This window comes from Drosophila ananassae (genome assembly GCF_017639315.1).
Source record: "Drosophila ananassae strain 14024-0371.13 chromosome 4 unlocalized genomic scaffold, ASM1763931v2 tig00000054, whole genome shotgun sequence".
In the NCBI taxonomy this organism is placed as follows: domain Eukaryota; kingdom Metazoa; phylum Arthropoda; class Insecta; order Diptera; family Drosophilidae; genus Drosophila; species Drosophila ananassae.
The window spans coordinates 3,318,180-3,328,848 of NW_025319037.1; the positions used below are offsets into that span (position 1 = coordinate 3,318,180).

The 10,669-nt window shown below is 42.3% G+C and overlaps 2 protein-coding genes across 5 annotated transcripts; both read left to right on the forward strand.

Annotated features, from left to right (window-relative positions):
• Positions 1-886: 886 nt before the first annotated feature.
• On the forward strand, positions 887-2,758 carry LOC116655098. Of its 2 annotated transcripts, none has more exons than XM_032452182.2 (2): positions 887-1,633; positions 2,497-2,758. In XM_032452182.2, the coding sequence occupies exons 1-2, from the start codon at positions 1,148-1,150 to the stop codon at positions 2,650-2,652; spliced, it is 642 nt and encodes a 213-aa protein (XP_032308073.1). In that variant the 5' UTR covers positions 887-1,147; the 3' UTR covers positions 2,653-2,758. The 2 variants fall into 2 exon arrangements, with proteins under 2 accessions (XP_032308073.1, XP_032308072.1); XM_032452181.2 differs by lacking the exon at positions 2,497-2,758 and adding an exon at positions 1,719-2,219.
• A 1,611-nt stretch (positions 2,759-4,369) lies between these two features.
• LOC116655097 lies at positions 4,370-6,258 on the forward strand. Of its 3 annotated transcripts, XM_032452176.1 has the most exons (3): positions 4,370-5,116; positions 5,202-5,356; positions 6,032-6,258. In XM_032452176.1, the coding sequence occupies exons 1-3, from the start codon at positions 4,631-4,633 to the stop codon at positions 6,033-6,035; spliced, it is 645 nt and encodes a 214-aa protein (XP_032308067.1). In that variant the 5' UTR covers positions 4,370-4,630; the 3' UTR covers positions 6,036-6,258. The 3 variants fall into 3 exon arrangements, with proteins under 3 accessions (XP_032308067.1, XP_032308066.1, XP_032308068.1); XM_032452175.1 differs by having other exon boundaries at positions 4,370-5,356; XM_032452177.1 differs by lacking the exon at positions 5,202-5,356.
• Positions 6,259-10,669: the final 4,411 nt, after the last annotated feature.

Here is a 10,669-nt window from a genome sequence, read left to right on the forward strand (position 1 = left end):
CTGGCAAGGGACAACATCGATGCATCTGCGCTTGAGATCTTCAATGGGATTCCGCTTGCAGACACTGAATTCAACTCGGCATCTCCTATAGACGTTCTACTAGGCACCGATTCTGTATGGGCTATTTTAACCGGCAACAGGAAGCTGGATGCGCAATGCAACATAATAGGTATTTCATCAATCTTCGGATGGGTTATCACATCGATTGCGTATCAAAATCCATCAATCACCACGTCATTTTTGTCTACAGTCGATATCCATGCTACTTAACAAAGGTTTTGGGAAATCGAGGACTCCCAAATCAACACTCACCATGATCCTGAAAATGTTAAGGTTGAAGAGCATTTTCGCTTTTCTTCTGTGGAGCGCCGTCTACATAGAGACACAAATCTACACTCACGGTATGTACAATTCGACAATGATTATTGCAGGAGCTGCAGGGATGAAGAGAAGGTGGAATCGGTCACGCACCTCCTTTGCCACTGCCCGGCACTTGGTCGCAGCAGACTCAAACACAGTCTTGGCATACATGCATCCTTGTAGACAGGAAGGGGGGGGTAACACTTAGGTGAAACCCTTGCCCCAGCGGTAACACAAGGAGCCCCAGCGGCTCAAGTGGAAGCGGGGGGGGATCACCGCCTTAACCTAACCTAACCTAGACTTCTCATTTCATACAACGAAAATTTCTTGCGATAGGCCCTCGGATGCCCCAGACAGAATCTTACTCTTATTCGTACGATCATTTTTACGCTCATAATCTCATTGAACTTTTTTGGTTGTTCAGTCCCTGTTGATTGTCTATCAATAATTGTTCACACTGCAATCCACGAACGGCCACACTCGCCTCATTTAAATGGTCACACTGAAAAATGCCTTAATTATCTATTCTGTTTGAAAACTGGGCCCACTGAATTTATCTGTAACTGTTCTTTCCTTATGTACTTAAAAAATAATGTTCTAGAAGCGTCTGTGGCAAGTTAGCTGCGTTTTTAGTTTTTGCTTTGCCTTTGGTTGTGACAGATGGCGAAGTCGAGTGATTGCACCAGCAATTAATTTCAATAAATATCCATGTTAATCATCATCATGGGATTGATCCTTCAGAGCCAGATACGTTATTGTTAGTAACTAAAAGTAAAGTACCATTGCGATGGAACAACTCAAACGGATAAAGGGAGTGAGGGGCCGTCTCAAATCCAGCCTCACCAAACTGCTATACACAGCAGAAAACTCTTCCGCATCAATCGGCGTTGACGTGGAGGTACTGCTAGTCAGGCCCGACAAAGTTTGGAATGATTTCGAACTTGCCGGAGATGATCTGAGCGTGCTTGACGTCGAGGGCTGGGTTGATCCTGCGGATGACTACGGCATGTATGAGGCGAAGTACCTAAAAGCCCGTGCGCTTTTATTTTCCCTCAAGCGCTCACAGGAGCCGACAACACCAACAACAAAGAGACATGCAAAAGGAGACTCAATAGCTAACAACGACGCTATTTCTCGCTTAGTGCAGCAACAACAAGAGTTCTTCGAACGCCTCGAAGCGACTTTAACACCAACCCAGGCTGAAGCCGCGGCTCCAGTAAGGGAGACAGAATTACCGAAAATTCACATAAAACCGTTTGGTGGCTTTTACAAGGTATGGCCAGCCTTCAAAGCACTGTATATAAGCACTGTACATAGCAAGCAACAGAAATACCACTATCTAAAATCGTTTCTCATAGATGAGGCTGCAAGTTTGGTACGCCACTTGCCGATTTCTGAGACCGCATATGACAACGCTTGGGAGCGCCTCAATGCGAGATACGATCGAGCACGTCAAATTATTCACAACCTGTTGGACATCTTTATGGAGCTACCATCGACTAACAATAGGGAGGTATCCATATTGCGTAGCGTATCAGATGGTGCAAATGAGGTCATCCGTGCATTGGACTCCATTGGCCATATGGACCGATACAGCTGGGTTATCCATTTATTGCTGAATAAAATCGATCCAGAGTCACGCCGAAAATGGGTAGATGCAAGCCGTGCTTTAAGGGGGGTTAGGGTTTTAAAATTTTTTTTTTTCGATTTTTTTTTTTTTTTTATTTTCTTATTAAAGAACCTTTCAAGAATACTGTGTCCAAATTTTATCATGGGCAACCATTTTAGCAACCCCACCTCCGAGCCAGGCCAACGGAGAGAAAAACTTCAAAGCGTTTTTCCCAAAACTCACTTTTTCAAAGTCATCATAACTTCAAAACTACTGAATCGATCGTTTTGAAATTTTTACCACTTCTTGCCAACATAATTGACCAGGTATCCCTGGAGAGTTTTTTCCAAATTTGTTTAAATTTCTATTTTTTAAATAACAAATTAGCCGATTTTTTTCCTCAAAAATCACGTTTTTCACTTCAAAGTGTTCCCAAAAATTTAAAAATCGGATCTTCTAAAAACCCTCCCAGGGTTACCTGGGAAAAATGTCTATCTAACGATAGAACTTTAATTTTTTGATTTCAGATAATCTACAACCGATATATGAGGGGCACCGCAATGCAACTTTTTTTCGAGGAGCCTGCTAATAATGGTCGCCATTGCCGTAGTTCTTATTATTTTTTTCTGAAAATTTTACAAAACATTCTTCAAATGTTGTACTTCAATCTAAAAATAGTTTAAATAAATAGATGTTTACCAGATCCTCAAAAAAAAAACATGAAAATGTGTCTTTTTTTGCTCGCTCAGACCCTAACCCCCCCTTAAATTCACTAAGAGTCGATGAGTTCTTCAAGTTCCTGGAAGCACGATGTGAAGAATTTGAGCTATGTCAAAGCGATCCTGTACCGAGACAGGATGGTAACAACAAGAAGTCAAGCAGAGCCATGGTAACTGCTGCGCTGACAAAATGCGTAAATTGTAATGCGGAATGTCTAAGTGTCCTCAATTCATTGGTTTGTCTATCGATCAACGCCATTTTTTTGTAAAGCACAAATCGCTCTGTTCTAACTGTCTCAAACCTGGTCACAAGTCATCAAACTATAGCTCAAAGTGCAACTGTCAGCAGTGTGGCAGCAGACACCACACACTCATACACACGCATGCTATGCAGACCAACGAGGGTCAAATCACAACCACGTCTTCAAGCGATCGCAAGGATCCAGACACAACATCGGTGACTGCGAGTCACATGTCACAGGCACTACTCACGCCAACCCTGTTGCCACATGGGCAAGTAGGACGAACATGCACATTGCCGACTGCATTGGTACACATCCGCAACTCTCAAGGTACATACACAAACTGCCGGGTGCTACTCGACACGAGCTCGGAGTTATCATATGTATCGGAACGCTGTATTAAGGCTTAGTCGGGTTCCTGGCCGAATTCTCATTTCCGGCATTTCTTCAATCAAGGCTGTACCACGAGGGGAGTCAGCACACTCACAAGTCTCAAGTTTCTGATCACTCGCTACAAGTAAAAGGTCATATTCTAGGAAAAATCATATCTACGCTGGCAAGGGACAACATCGATGCATCTGCGCTTGAGATCTTCAATGGGATTCCGCTTGCAGACACTGAATTCAACTCGGCATCTCCTATAGACGTTCTACTAGGCACCGATTCTGTATGGGCTATTTTAACCGGCAACAGGAAGCTGGATGCGCAATGCAACATAATAGGTATTTCATCAATCTTCGGATGGGTTATCACATCGATTGCGTATCAAAATCCATCAATCACCACGTCATTTTTGTCTACAGTCGATATCCATGCTACTTAACAAAGGTTTTGGGAAATCGAGGACTCCCAAATCAACACTCACCATGATCCTGAAAATGTTAAGGTTGAAGAGCATTTTCGCTTTTCTTCTGTGGAGCGCCGTCTACATAGAGACACAAATCTACACTCACGGTATGTACAATTCGACAATGATTATTGCAGGAGCTGCAGGGATGAAGAGAAGGTGGAATCGGTCACGCACCTCCTTTGCCACTGCCCGGCACTTGGTCGCAGCAGACTCAAACACAGTCTTGGCATACATGCATCCTTGTAGACAGAAAGGGGGGGGTAACACTTAGGTGAAACCCTTGCCCCAGCGGTAACACAAGGAGCCCCAGCGGCTCAAGTGGAAGCGGGGGGTGATCACCGCCCTAACCTAACCTAACCTAGACTTCTCATTTCATACAACGAAAATTTCTTGCGATAGGCCCTCGGATGCCCCAGACAGAATCTTACTCTTATTCGTACGATCATTTTTACGCTCATAATCTCATTGAACTTTTTTGGTTGTTCAGTCCCTGTTGATTGTCTATCAATAATTGTTCACACTGCAATCCACGAACGGCCACACTCGCCTCATTTAAATGGTCACACTGAAAAATGCCTTAATTATCTATTCTGTTTGAAAACTGGGCCCACTGAATTTATCTGTAACTGTTCTTTCCTTATGTACTTAAAAAATAATGTTCTAGAAGCGTCTGTGGCAAGTTAGCTGCGTTTTTAGTTTTTGCTTTGCCTTTGGTTGTGACAGATGGCGAAGTCGAGTGATTGCACCAGCAATTAATTTCAATAAATATCCATGTTAATCATCATCATGGGATTGATCCTTCAGAGCCAGATACGTTATTGTTAGTAACTAAAAGTAAAGAACCATTGCGATGGAACAACTCAAACGGATAAAGGGAGTGAGGGGCCGTCTCAAATCCAGCCTCACCAAACTGCTATACACAGCAGAAAACTCTTCCGCATCAATCGGCGTTGACGTGGAGGTACTGCTAGTCAGGCCCGACAAAGTTTGGAATGATTTCGAACTTGCCGGAGATGATCTGAGCGTGCTTGACGTCGAGGGCTGGGTTGATCCTGCGGATGACTACGGCATGTATGAGGCGAAGTACCTAAAAGCCCGTGCGCTTTTATTTTCCCTCAAGCGCTCACAGGAGCCGACAACACCAACAACAAAGAGACATGCAAAAGGAGACTCAATAGCTAACAACGACGCTATTTCTCGCTTAGTGCAGCAACAACAAGAGTTCTTCGAACGCCTCGAAGCAACTTTAACACCAACCCAGGCTGAAGCCGCGGCGCCAGTAAGGGAGACAGAATTACCGAAAATTCACATAAAACCGTTTGGTGGCTTTTACAAGGTATGGCCAGCCTTCAAAGCACTGTATATAAGCACTGTACATAGCAAGCAACAGAAATACCACTATCTAAAATCGTTTCTCATAGATGAGGCTGCAAGTTTGGTACGCCACTTGCCGATTTCTGAGACCGCATATGACAACGCTTGGGAGCGCCTCAATGCGAGATACGATCGAGCACGTCAAATTATTCACAACCTGTTGGACATCTTTATGGAGCTACCATCGACTAACAATAGAGAGGTATCCATATTGCGTAGCGTATCAGATGGTGCAAATGAGGTCATCCGTGCATTGGACTCCATTGGCCATATGGACCGATACAGCTGGGTTATCCATTTATTGCTGAATAAAATCGATCCAGAGTCACGCCGAAAATGGGTAGATGCAAGCCGCGCTTTAAGGGGGGTTAGGGTTTTAAAAATTTTTTTTTTCGATTTTTTTTTTTTTTTTTATTTTCTTATTAAAGAGAATTTTCTTAAAATTTTCTTATCCTTTCAAGAATACTGTGTCCAAATTTTAGATGGATAGGTGCATTATTAACAAAGATACAGCGATTTTAGCAACCCCACCTCCGAGCCAGGCCAACGGAGAGAAAAACTTCAAAGCGTTTTTCCCAAAACTCACTTTTTCAAAGTCGGTGCCCATCATAACTTCAAAACTACTGAATCGATCGTTTTGAAATTTTTACCACTTCTTGCCAACATAATTGACCAGGTATCCCTGGAGAGTTTTTTCCAAATTTGTTTAAATTTATATTTTTTAAATAACAAATTAGCCGATTTTTTTCCTCAAAAATCACGTTTTTCACTTCAAAGTGTTCCCAAAAATTTAAAAATCGGATCTTCTAAAAACCCTCCCAGGGTTACCTGGGAAAAATGTCTATCTAACGATAGAACTTTAATTTTTTGATTTCAGATAATCTACAACCGATATATGAGGGGCACCGCAATGCAACTTTTTTTCGAGGAGCCTGCTAATAATGGTCGCCATTGCCGTAGTTCTTATTATTTTTTTCTGAAAATTTTACAAAACATTCTTCAAATGTTGTACTTCAATCTAAAAATAGTTTAAATAAATAGATGTTTACCAGATCCTCAAAAAAAAAACATGAAAATGTGTCTTTTTTTGCTCGCTCAGACCCTAACCCTTAAGGGGGGGTTCACTAAGAGTCGATGAGTTCTTTAAGTTCCTGGAAGCACGATGTGAAGAATTTGAGCTATGTCAAAGCGATCCTGTACCGAGACAGGATGGTAACAACAAGAAGTCAAGCAGAGCCATGGTAACTGCTGCGCTGACAAAATGCGTAAATTGTAATGCGGAATGTCTAAGTGTCCTCAATTCATTTGTCTATCGATCAACGCCATTTTTTTGTAAAGCACAAATCGCTCTGTTCTAACTGTCTCAAACCTGGTCACAAGTCATCAAACTATAGCTCAAAGTGCAACTGTCAGCAGTGTGGCAGCAGACACCACACACTCATACACACGCATGCTATGCAGACCAACGAGGGTCAAATCACAACCACGTCTTCAAGCGATCGCAAGGATCCAGACACAACATCGGTGACTGCGAGTCACATGTCACAGGCACTACTCACGCCAACCCTGTTGTCACATGGGCAAGTAGGACGAACATGCACATTGCCGACTGCATTGGTACACATCCGCAACTCTCAAGGTACATACACAAACTGCCGGGTGCTACTCGACACGAGCTCGGAGTTATCATATGTATCGGAACGCTGTATTAAGGCTTAGTCGGGTTCCTGGCCGAATTCTCATTTCCGGCATTTCTTCAATCAAGGCTGTACCACGAGGGGAGTCAGCACACTCACAAGTCTCAAGTTTCTGATCACTCGCTACAAGTAAAAGGTCATATTCTAGGAAAAATCATATCAACGCTGGCAAGGGACAACATCGATGCATCTGCGCTTGAGATCTTCAATGGGATTCCGCTTGCAGACACTGAATTCAACTCGGCATCTCCTATAGACGTTCTACTAGGCACCGATTCTGTATGGGCTATTTTAACCGGCAACAGGAAGCTGGATGCGCAATGCAAAATAATAGGTATTTCATCAATCTTCGGATGGGTTATCACATCGATTGCGTATCAAAATCCATCAATCACCACGTCATTTTTGTCTACAGTCGATATCCATGCTACTTAACAAAGGTTTTGGGAAATCGAGGACTCCCAAATCAACACTCACCATGATCCTGAAAATGTTAAGGTTGAAGAGCATTTTCGCTTTTCTTCTGTGGAGCGCCGTCTACATAGAGACACAAATCTACACTCACGGTATGTACAATTTATTCAAGAGTATATTTCTCTAGGTCACATGCGCCAATTGAACCCTGACGAAATTCTCACCAACGATGGAAGGGTATTCTACATGCCACATCACCCTGTACTTGGAAAGAAACTACGAGTAGTTTTTGACGGTTCATTCCAAGATTCTTCAGGTCAATCTTTAAAGGACACCGAACGTTGGGCCGAGCATTCAACGAAACCTGTTCGATGTATGCGTACGCTTTCGCATACATAAATACGAACATAAAAATTTCTGCGGACATTATCAAGACATTATCAAGGTTGAGGTGAGACATTCAAAGTCCTGGTTGGTTGTCCTCAAGTACCGATGGTGGTGGTGGTAAGAGGTTTCGTCTGTTTCAGTATTGAGAGGTCCTGCAGTGCGGTGCGTTTCACGGGAGAAACACACAGCGATGGATACATATTGGCAGGTCCTACTGGCGGTCCATTTCACAGGAGCAACACACGATGTAGGTTAGGTAAGGAGGGTCCTACTTGTGGACCGTTTCACGGGAGCAACACTCGAAGTAGGTTGGTTAAGGAGGGTCCTACTTGTGGTCCGTTTCACAGGAGCAACACTCGAAGTAGGTTGGATTTAAGTGCCGTAACTTAACACTGAGTAACGAACCGATTTACTCTGTATTCACAACTGTCTTTATTTTGGACCAGGTAATCTTTTATAAGATCAGTTAATTATATACGTTGTGGCTTAACTATGGTTAGCTGGTAAGGTCAATGTTAAAGAACATGCTATGTTCTGAGCTCGCTGTCAGTCAGTCAGACATTCTTACCTCTGATATTGCTGATTTTGGCTTCTGGCCCAATTACGGTGATATCTGGCGACGTCTATCAGAGGTGGGTTATTAGATCATATTAAGCAGCCAACAGCTGCTTTATACAATTTACTTTTCTTTTTTTAAGCAGTGTATTTTTGGTGAATATTCAAAATAGAATGTTTCAATTAAAAGACATTCTAAAAGGTTGATGCTTTTCGGAGTCGTTGAGACTATTCGTTGTACATTTATTTTGAAAAAAACGTGTTTGTTACGCCATTAATAGTAACAGTAGCCTAATAAGTAGACGAGTTTCTGAAGGTCCACTCGCTAATGTGTAGTGTGAGAGGCTACAAAAGCTCAATTTCTACAGAATACGTGCTGAAGCGGAACTTCACGCACACATTAATAGATTCTTTATCCGTTTCAAACTCAGAGATGCCGAATTCGGCCACCGTTGTGGAACATTTTAAGGGGCCAAGCTGAAGTTAAATCGCCAGCCGCGACAAGATGAGGTGCACTTGTGAACCGGAATCCAATAAAACTCGGCAGGGCAGGAAGGCTCCAAATCGACTACGAACGAGTAAATTGGCTGTTGGCAGAAGCACTAGCTCAGCGATCCTGGTTCACAACAGTGTTAATTGAGCGGGATGGGTTCGCAACAGAAACTGCACCGATGGGATGGGAGACTCGTGCTGGTAAAACCTGCCCGCGAGGGTGCAACAAAATATGATGACGGTGATTGCATGTCGAACAGCGGGAAGCTGAGCATCCGCGAGCGAGATGGCCATCCTCTTGACAAACAAAACAGCGAGTCAGACGCCTCACTTCGTAGTATCGTTCCTCAGATCGGTATTGGACAATCTACCTCGCCCACTTGGTTAGCTGGTAATTACGCCGCCAAGAGCCTGGAATTTTAAACGCCGATTAGTAAAATGATTGCGCAATAGGTCAAAAGCCACATCGTAGTTCGCGTCAGTAATTTCAAGAGCTCCCACCGTTTCCAAGGCTGACTCCCGCAGGCATGAAATGAGTGCCGGTGATAAAAAACCTCTTGACGAGGTAAAATAACGATGGCGAACCCGCCATGCCCAAAATATCTGATATCAATTTTGGTGACAAAAAATGCTATGAATGTATAAAAGATTACACATAAAATAAATAAAATATGCTTACCCGGCACGTGCTTATATTTTTATTGTCCCATTATTCTTATTTTTTCTTAAAAAAAAAATATCTTGTCAGTGTATTTTTTTTTTCTTACGATTTGGATATTTGATATTAAAGAAAGTGAAAACAATATTTAAAGAATCTTTCTAACGAAGTATAACATGTGAAGTTAGGTAAATTGGTTGTAAAGTTATTTGGTTATAAACTCGTTTTTTAAATTTACGAGTTTTTTGAATTGTTTATAATAATTTAAACGTTGCTTAAATTTTAGTAACAAGCATACTCAAATTTTTTAATCATTTTAAAAGAAAAAATAAGGCTAACGCGGACTTGACAAACTTTTAAATTTGCGAAATTTTTTAAAAATCGATTTTCCTTTTGAAATGTCGGTTTGGGATGCTTGAGGTTCCAATCGTCACATATTTTGGAGCAGAATCTATGTTTATAAAAATTTTGCCTGGTGACACCAATGTCCCCACTATCTCCAATTTGGTGAATCAAAAGTGAACTCGCGGGAGTAGTGGTAGGTCCCGGAGTCGTAGTCAAAGAACGTAAATAGTCTGACTAATTTTTCCTGGATTCTGCAAGGTACTGCTCGGGTTGACCAGGCGCTTGCTGTGATCAGGCTGGAGTTGATGTGGGGTGCTTGAAGTCCTGGACTGGTTTTTCTCAAGTACTGGTGGTATGGTGGTTCGGCTGATTTCTTATCGATATGATAGTTCGACACATGCCCAACCCGATCCGTTCAGGGTATAATGTACGGACTACAATGGTCTTTACCACATCTTGTCACTTTGCTTCACTAACAATCTTAAATCCCTAATACTAATCGCCTTATCTGTGCAACACTCTTCCTCGTGATATCTTACTCCTGCTGTTCTCTTAAACTATCTCTATACCCGGATCTATACCCGCGATTCGAGCCGTACGTTGCGCGGCAGCGTCTCTCGGTCGGTTGGACGGGAAGTGGGCTGTACGTATGCAGTGGAAACCGCGCCATAAAAAAAAGTGGAATTTCTGTAAAAATATAATAATTGAACCTATTGTCTACTATTGGATAGTGGTTGTTCCCAAGAAAATAAACAAAAAATTATAGGAGAATAATGTGCCTCGTTAAAGATTAGTATTCAGATATGTATTCAGATTCATCGATTTTTCCCGAAACATGCATAAGAGAAGACTTTGTTTCTTTTTTGGAAGCAGTATCGCAATACTTGCGAGGAGGGCACAGAATCAGAAGAAAGCAGAGATAATGATGAATTAACGGCTAACTGTACTGTTGAAAAAATGGCAGAAC